At 43.2% G+C, this 9,510-nt stretch overlaps 1 protein-coding gene and 1 non-coding gene across 2 annotated transcripts in view; one reads left to right on the top strand and one right to left on the bottom strand.

Annotated features, from left to right (window-relative positions):
• The window catches only part of Mki67 (marker of proliferation Ki-67), a 23,072-nt gene extending 16,164 nt beyond the window's left edge, over positions 1-6,908 (top strand). The window contains exons 13-15 of the mRNA XM_055608853.1: positions 15-2,571; positions 3,290-3,715; positions 6,566-6,908. Coding sequence (XP_055464828.1) covers positions 15-2,571; positions 3,290-3,715; positions 6,566-6,631 — 3,049 coding nt within the window. The 3' untranslated portion in view covers positions 6,632-6,908. The remainder of the gene's footprint in view (positions 1-14; positions 2,572-3,289; positions 3,716-6,565) is intronic.
• Positions 4,434-4,539, bottom strand: LOC129678256 (U6 spliceosomal RNA). The gene has a single exon (XR_008720337.1). It is a non-coding gene; the product is annotated as a U6 spliceosomal RNA (small nuclear RNA).
• Positions 6,909-9,510: the final 2,602 nt, after the last annotated feature.

Raw genomic sequence — 9,510 nt, 5'->3', positions numbered from 1 at the left:
CCAGTTGGTGCCAGTGACCCAGTGACTGTTGGGGAAACTACAAAGATGTCTTTGGAATCTTCAGAACCAGGACATACCAGAACTCAAGCAAGCACAAAGACACTGTCCAAGACAGGCCTTGGTAAAGTAGATGTGAAAGATGAGCCTTCAACACTTGGGAAACAAACAGCATCACCAGGCAGAGCCACACGCACACCCAGGACACCTGTGCAAAAAGAGAATGATGCCACAGCCTTTATGGAAACTCCAAAGCAGAAACTGGATTTTACCGGAAATTCAGTGAGAAGTAAGAGGAGGTCACGGACACCTAAGATCAGGGCTCCACCCCTAGAAGACCTGGCTGGCTTCCCAGAACTGTTCCAAACACCAGCTGGTGCCAGTGACCCAGTGACTGTTGGGGAAACTACAAAGATGGCTCGGGAATCTCCGCAACCAGAACCAGTCAGAACCCCAGCAAGCACAAAGAGACTGTCTAAGATGAGTCATGGTAAGGTGGATGTGAAGAAAGAGCTTTCTCCGCTAAATAAGCCAAGGTGTGCATCACAGGAAGTCATGCATACACCCAGACTTCCAGAAGATGATGGCAGAGGAGCCAAAGATGTGAAGAAATCCGTAGCTCAGACATTGGACTCAGCAGTACATGTAACTCACAGCAAGAGGCAGCAAGGGGCATGTAAGAAAAGGTCCCAGTCATCAGAAGACCTATCTGGTCTTCAGGAGCTCTTCCAAACACCAGGCCATGACAAGATTTCAGTCGCAGGTAACAAGCTCACAAAAATGTCCTGCAGGTTTCTACCATTAGAACCCAAAGACACTTCAGTAACCTCACAGATACAGCCCAAAATTAATCTGAGGAATCTTGTGAAAAATGAAGTGTCAGGAGACAGAATGCTTCCACAAATATCAGGGGAAATCTTAGGCTCACCTAGAGTACCAGAAGGTGAAGGCAGAGTCATTAGAACAAGGAAGCAACCTGTAAAGCGGAAATTGGACACAGCAGTCAGTGTGCCTGACAGCAAGAGGCAACGAGTTGCACGAGCAGAAAAGGCACAGACACGAGAGCATCTGTCTGGCTTCCAAGAACTCTACCAAGATCCAGGCTTGTCAATGGACTCAGTGACTGTTGACAAGACCACAAAGATGCCCAACAAATCTCCAGAATCTGTGGAAATGATGTTAGAGACACAGCCAAGAAGAAGACTTAGGAGACTGGGTGTGGCTGAAGAGCCTAGAGCACAAAGAAAGACTACAAGAGTGGTACGGGAAACCAGAAATACACAAAAAAAAGAGCCCATGGGTGACAGTAAAGGTGTCAAAGAGTTTAAGGAATCTTCAATGCAGAAACAAGATCCAGCTGTAAGTTTAACTGGCAAGAGGAACCAACCAAGGATGGCTAAGAAGACCCAACCCTTAGAGGAGCTGATCAGTTTTCAAGAGGAAACATCTGTAAGAATGTCTTGCCAATCTCCACAACCAGAAGAAAAGGAAACCTCAGCAGCTTCAAAGAGGCTGTTCAGAACACAGCTATGCAAAGTGGATGTGAAAGAAGAGCCAACAACGCAGAGAAAGCCACCAGGCAGGGAAACCAGGAGCACACTCAAAGAACCCGTGAGTGATGCTATAAATGTTGAAGAAGAGCTTAAGGCATCTACAAAGCGGAAAATTGACCTAACAACAAGTATGCCTGTCAACAAGAGGCCACGGAGGGTACCCAGGGAAAAGGCACAGTCCCTAGAATTGGCTGGTCTCAAAGGACCAATCCAAACCCCAGGTCACACAGAGGAATCAGTAAGTGATAAAAGATCCACACAGATGCCCTGTAATTTTACACAAACAGAGCAAGTAGACAGCCTCCAAATCTCACCAAGACGTCCCAGGACTAGACGTGGGAAAGTAGAGGTGAATGAAGAATCTTCGGTACTGAAGAAGACAATGCCAACATCAAGGCAAACAATGCGGTCTCGCAAGGTCCCTGAAATTGATGACAAAGGCACTGAAGTTTCAAAGGAGTCTGTTAAGCAGAAACTAGACACAGAAGCCAATGTAACTGGCAGCAGAAGGCGGCCAAGGGCACATAAAGATGAGGTCCAACCTCTTGAAGTCCTGAGTGACTCCAAAGAAATAACCCAAATATCAGACCATTCTGAGAAACTAAGACATGACACACAAATGCCAGACTCAGTAAAGCCCCTGAGAACATGCAGAAGAGTGCTAAGGACCTCTAAAGAGGAGCCCATGGAAATGTCAGTGGATACCAGAGAACTCGCAGCTTCACAAATCAAAAGCAACACTTTCCTGCCCCCCAAGAGGACGTCTGCAAGAGATGGAAGTGTTTCAAGAGCCAGGGTGTTGCGCTCTGTGACACAAAAGCAGGAAGCCACAGATGAGAAGCCTGTACCTAAGACACAGAGAGCTGCTCGCAGCAAGAGGCATGTATCACCTGAGCCTGTGAAGAAGAGACACCTGAGAACCATGTCAAACAAAATTGAACCTGTGGAAGAGCAGATTAGCAACATCAGGAAAACAGAAGAAAAAGAAGACAAAGGAGAAAACTCAGTCACTCCAGATCAGGTGATGGGGATGGACATGGTGGGTGCTTGTCTGGGAGGGTTTGGCTCACATTGCTTACACTTATTGTGTATAATTGGGGGCTTATCCTCAAATACTCATTTCCATACAGTTTCCATTTACCACCTTTAATAGCTATGGCCAGTGGTCCTTTGGGGATTTGCACAAGGAATAGACTAACTCCTTAAAGTTTTCCTCTCTGGAAAAGAGCTAATCAAAAATGGCTGTAATAGTTCTCAGGGAGTGAGTGAATTACATGCATCTTTAGTTTGAAGAATAAATCAGAGAATAGATGGGCAGTATAATTCTGTTAAGGACACAGCTACTAAATTTCATATATTCTGGAGAAGGAATGGAACAGGGAGGCCATCATGGCACTCCTCAAAGATTATAGGGCCTTGCTCTTTGGTGATCTTTAAAGGGCCAGGGATTCATTTACTGCCTGTATGATGGGTATTCTTCAATAGTATGAACTGGATTGTTTTCAGTATGATGTATTATGATTAAATTTATAATAAATAATCTATAATTTATTAGTAGAGATGATTATTTTTCCATAGGAACAAAGTAGCCAATGCATTGCCTTGAATATTTTAGATGACTCTTAGTAAATTAATCAATATAAAGTTTGTGATCCCTTTTTTATAATTTTGCTTTTATTTTTTTTCCTGATGGGTCTTGAGATTTAATTAATTTAGTGGTTGTCTTCTCATTCCCTTAGAAAACACCCCAGAGCTCTAGATCCCGAAAGAAAACCAATGAAAAACAGCTAAGACCCAAGATTGATGGATCTGCAGATAAGGTTGGGATAACGAAAAATGAGAAGACCATCAAGTCCTCCCAGGAGACAGAGCTGCAGAACCCAGATGATGGAGCCAAGAAGTCTACATCTAGGGGCAGAGCCAGTGGAAAAAGAACATGCTTGAAGTCTAGAGGACAGAGTGAGATTCCTCAGCCTTATGCTTCAGAGGAGAAAACACATGAGCCAGATACGGAAATCGTGATAAAGACTCAGAAAGAGAGAGGAGTCTCTGGACATTCAGATGTTAGGTCTTTGCGATCCAAAAAAGCTGGAGCCACTTTGGACACTGAACTTAAGCCAAGAGTAACTCGAGGTGCTAAGAAAGATGCAAAAATTCCAAAGCAGGTAAGAGCCTTTGCTGTTTTACATCATACAAGACCCAGAATGTTCTAATACTTATGCCCACATTGTAAAGACAAATAAGGACATGCCAGCAGCTTCCAGCATGCTAGCTGCAGAAGCTGTCATCCAAGTCACCTACTTTCTTGTGTCTATTTTGGTAATTCTACTTTGAATAGTGAATTCACCTATTGAAAGTTTCATTCCAGAAGCTAAACGTTTATCTATTGTCACTTTCTGATGCTTGTAATGTGCCTTATCATGATTATAGATGAAATCTTCAGCCTTTCTCGGTTGACAACACTTAACTAAAACAAAGATGGCCATGTCTGGACCTCAAAAGATTTCCTTTAAAGTGGCTGAATAGGGGCTGGTGAGTTGGCTCAGTGGTTGAGAATAGTAACTGTTCTTTCAGGGGAGCCAGTTGTGGTTCCTAGGACTTCATGGCTCACAACCATCTGTTCAGGGCTTCTGATGTTTTCATCTGACCTGCTTACACCAAGCAAGCAGAACACTCAAAATTAATAAGTCTGATTTTAAAAATAAATAAAAAGGCAGAATGAACCCAGGATTGGCTGTCTCCCAAACAAATAAATGGAAGTAGGTAAATTCTACTCAGTAGGAAGTGTGTTATTTCATCACCCTGACCTCACAGTATCTGACTAATGGACTGTAAATTCTCATGCAGTGTCTGTGATTTGCATCATTCTTTTTTTTTTATTTTAAAAATATGGAACGCTTCACGAATTTGCGTGTCATCCTTGCGCAGGGGCCATGCTAAATACTCTGTATCGTTCCAATTTTAGTATATGTGCTGCCGAAGCGAGCACGATTTGCATCATTCTTAATGGCATGGTTACACTAAGCAACATTCTAGGAAAAGCTAAAGATAGGGTGGGCAGGTACCTTTGTGGGAATGATACATAATCACTCTCAGCACTCAGCTTGAGCCTGAACATACCGTATTCTGAGACAACTGATGAGATAAAAGGTAGCAACAACCACTTGAAGTACAAGTGGCTAAGCTGGCAGTTCTAACCACTTCTAGAATAAACCAAGAAGCAGGACTGACAGCACAAGGAGACCCAAGGTTTTCAGAGGCTGTGACAGTTCCCGCACAGCTGGAGGGACGGAGCAAGAAGGCATGAAAATGTAGTGGGAAGGTGCAGATAGACAATCTAAAAATGGTTCTTAGCCTTCTTAATGCTCCAACTCTTTAATACAGTTCCTCATGTTGTGGTGACCCCCAACCATAGAATTATTTTCATTGCTACTTGATAACTAATTTTGCTACTGTTACGAATCGCGTAAATAACTAGTATGCATGCATGATATCTGATATGTGAAAGGGTTGGCACCCCCACAAAGTGCTTGCAACCCACAGGTTGAGAACCACTGCTCTAGAGGACAGAAGAGAGGCTCGGGAAAGTAGACTGAAACCCAGGAAGTGGAAACTCATGGCTCTCTGGAATTAGGAACCATATCATGGTAGCAAGCCTTCATTATAGATGCCAAAGAGACACCAGGAACACAGCCTTATAGTATATCTCACTTTAAATCAGAACTTGAAGCACAGATTCATAATACTGAAAGTAGTACTTTGTCAGAATGAAATGGAAGGAGTAAAACCCAGCCTTTTTACTTGAATAACCCTGAACACAACAGCCAAGCCCTGAGGGTGATCAGGTCAGGTCATCACATCATAGGCACGCAGGTCCACTGGTTCCCAAGAAAGTCCATACACTGACAAGTTTTTCCAGGACTATACTCTGCTTTCTGTCAGCCATGTGCCTCTGTTCTGTTTACCACAGACCCAGGTACTGCGTATGTGGGGTGTACATATTTTCTAGAGGTTTGTTCTGCAGGTGTGCCGGAGGATCAAGCCTCCTCTGCAGTGTGTGCCTTTTTGTCATCATGTGTACAGTAGATCCATGTTAGCAGCTACCTGTTATTGTTTTCTAGAATTCGACAGCATTCACATACCAAGGCTTCTTTGTCCATACTGAGCCTCACACTTAATAGTTCCTTTTTCTGTCTCCCTTTCTTACTGTTCATGATCATTCATAAAGCTCCTTCTAAAGTATGCCCAGCATCACCGTTGGCTTTTCTAATTTGTGTTGGGTGGGCCTTATGTTTATCGGGTACCAGGACTTGGAGTCGTTTGCTCTAAGAGGCTATTGTCATCTTTTGCTTTCTGTAGATTTGATCCCCATTTCCAGGTAGATGGGCCTCCACCTCCCTTCTGCCTTAGAGGATTCACTATACTCTTGCAGCCACATAGTAAACCTCAGGACACAGTGACTGTCCTTGGTCCATGGGAAGTTGGCTTTAGGACACTTAAGTTTTCATCTAGGCCACATTCAATTTTTCTGGATGATGTTTTCTAATTAGTGAGTCATGTACACTGAGAGAGAACTTGTGTAATATAAGTTAGAAACTTGTAAGAAAGCATAGGGTCTAAGTTTGAGAAGATAAATAAGAAAATATTTAGGAAAAAAACAACTTTAAAGTAAGCATTGTAAAAATAATTTTTAACTTTAAAGTATTTCTTTAAAAAAAAACACAGTTTCCTTTTTAATGCATAGTGAGTGATTTCCTGTATATTTGTATGTGTACCATGTACCTGCTGGTAGAGGTCAGTCAGAAGAGGGCATCTGATTCCATGGATGGTTGTGAGCCACCATGTGGATTCTGGGAGTTAAACTCAGGTCCTCTGTAAGAGTAGAAAGTGCCCTTAGTCACGGAGCCAACTCTCCAGCCCCAAAAAGTTAATTGTGAATGACACCTAATAAGGACTAGAGGCTTGTAGAGTTGAGTTCCTTAACATTATGGATTCATGTTTCTTTTCCTAAACAGGATGAAGACATTGTATACACCAGGAAATTAAGAACAAGAAGTCACCAGAATAGTGAAAATAAGTAGCAGAGTCATTTAAGAAGGAAAAATAAATTGGCTTGGTGATAAATTCCAGTTTGATTCTCGCCTCCAGCGTGAAGGTGAACTGTAAATAATACTGCCCATCTTTAAGGAAGGAAGCTACTTTCCTGGTTATGCTTTCTTCAAACTCCCATGGACATCATGAAGGGGATCACCAGGGATCTTAGCAACCACAGTTTAAAAATTGGGGGGAGGGTTGTGAGCAGGCAGAAGTGTTGCTGTCTGTCCTGCAAAATAAAGCTTTAAAGTTCACTGCCTCCTATGACTTCTCTGAGTATCTGTATCTGCTTGGGTCTGCCATCACAATGAGGAAGGCAGGAGAACTATCCTGTGTCCCTCCACTCCTCAGATTATCAGGAGACATTAGTTGTCAGTGGAGTTTACACAGGATAACTGTAAATTGGAGCATTTAGTTTGTAGACTATGACAATCATGCATTTGTACAAGGATGGCTGAGCCTGTCTTCAGGGGCATAGGTTGCTTTGTTAAATACTGGGTACCTGTGCTTTTCATTAGGCATCTGTACTGAACAAGCTATCTGCCTTGCCTCTGGAACCATTGCTGTTGGATAGTATGCCTCTCTAGTCTTCCAACCTAGCTTCTGCTTTTATCTTGTGCTTTTTCTGACCTTTTGCCTGACAGCGTGTGGATTTCACCCAGCCACCCTAAGTGTTTGGTATGAGATGAGTGTCTCCCAAGTCTCACTTTAGCCCTAGACCCCTTTCCATTTCAGACCATAGTCATACTTTATATATCTCCTATGCATTTGCATATACAATTTTGTATTTTTTGCCCTGTACACTAGTCCCCTTTCTCTGTTTTCCCAACAGAAGCACATCTTCGTTCCAGATACCTTTGCCCTGTGCTATCCTTGGGCCTCCCTTGACAAATGGGGGTGATGATGACAGGCTGGACAGAGAGGCTGTCTCCTACAGAGAGGCTGTTTCCTGTTCAGCCATTGCCTTAGCCTGTTCAGGTCTCTATCTTTCTGTCTGAGATGCAGCTGGGTATATAGGTGTATGGTAGTTAAAACAGGATTTAGCACTTTGGTTGAGTCTGAGAGTTCCGCCATTTCATCTACCACAGGAAGTCTGTAACCATGAGGAATGGCAACCTATTATTCCTAAGGGGACAGTTGAGCTGGCAAAGGGGATTGTGCAGAGCAGAAGGCACAGGAAGAAAGCCCTTTTTACCTGTTAGCTGGTTTGAGGCATGAAAGTACCTTTAATTGACTTGAATCCTAAAGTCAAAGTCTTTGAAGTAAAAGGAACATTGGCCATGAATTGTTCTGATGTATAATTAGAAATGTCACATGAATATGGGAAGTAGCAGTCAAGATGATGCATGCTGGTTGAATGGAGTATGATGAACGTAAACATGTTCAGTTAATGGAAGTCCTCCCTGAGCTATGCTGGCATATTTTCTCACTGAGGTAACTAGGATTACAAGAGATTAAAGGATTGTCTTTAGGACTACAGGTGCTGGTTTAAGAAAAGCTTTCAGGACTCGGGAGATGGCTCAGTGAATCACCTGCTGTGTGCAAGCAAGAAGGTAAGAGCAGATTCGCAGAACCTGTGTAAGCGATGTCCATGATGACATAGGCCTGTAACCCCAGCATCGGGATATGGGGTCAGGTGAGTCCTTGGGCTTTGCTAGCCAGCCGTCCTAGTCAAAATGGATCCAGTAAGAGACCATCTCTTTTGAAACAAGAATGATGTCCCAAATCAGCCTTAGGCCTCCACGCTTGTCTGCATGCATGGGTGGATGGGTGCACCTGGTATGTATACACACACAAGTGTGCAGCCACCACATAAACTAGAAAGCTCATTTGAGGGTAACACCAGTGTTCAAGACATTCATAGAACACATCCTCCATTTACCTTTTTGAGATCATCTGAGAAAGACCCATTCTCTTGTATCTTTAAGAACAAATATCCACCCATTCCTCAAATAAACATTTAGCTACAGTCTCCAGCAATGTCAGTTTCCTAGCAGAAACTATGATGGGAGATTCCCAAGACAGGGACACTACTGTTTTGCCTCTTAGAGCCTAAATGATTCTCCCTGTTTTGTTGTCATTTGCTCCTAACCCTTCCACAACCAACTGCTGTTTTTCCTGCTAGAATTTGGCCCACTTGTGCACTTCATCAGTATTCCTTGGAATGTTGAGCTTTGCTCCAGAGAAGCTTCCAGGCCTCTGTACTCCAGCTACTGTCCCAAGGTGGGGCTGGTCCTTAGTTGGCAACAGAATCTAGGTACATAGTGAGAATCATCATCCCAAGTGCAATTTTCAGCCCCTTTACTAAAACTGATTTAGTTTAATAGTGTGTATTCCTGGCCTGCCTGCTCATTGCAATTGAACAGGGCAAGTCTTTTTCATGTTGACAGGCAGTTTTCTGGTCTATAGAATGATGTTCTCAGTGCTCCATCTCACGGTAGTCAGGAGGATTAACAGAACAGAATACTGCTTGTAGCTCCTATAGGCTTAGGCTAGGGCTTGAAGTCAAGCTAATTATCTTCAGAGGACCTATGCCTCCAAGCTGAGGGGTTTCTCCATGGAGAAGGTAGAAGGAGGATTTGGAATACCAAAGTCTCAGCATTAGGTCCTATGCAAATGGCCCAAACAGGGAAACTCTTGGACTAGGAATAACACAAAAGATTGTACCTCAGTGATTCTGGTCCCTTAATCACAGCTCACTTGTTAGCCCCAGCCAGTTATCAGTTGTCCCAGTAAGGGTTTTATTTCAATGGTGCTGGACTATTGTTAATCATAGCTTACTTTTCAGTCCCAGCTGACCAGAAACCACATAGTCTTAATTCAAAATATACAGACAGCCCTGGCAGTGCTTGCTCATCTCAAACCT

Source organism: Psammomys obesus, unplaced genomic scaffold (genome assembly GCF_907164565.1).
Source record: "Psammomys obesus unplaced genomic scaffold, mPsaObe1.curated_primary_1811, whole genome shotgun sequence".
NCBI lineage: Eukaryota > Metazoa > Chordata > Mammalia > Rodentia > Muridae > Psammomys > Psammomys obesus.
Note: the sequence above shows the minus strand (reverse complement) of the source record. Positions and strands in the feature narration are given on the sequence as shown.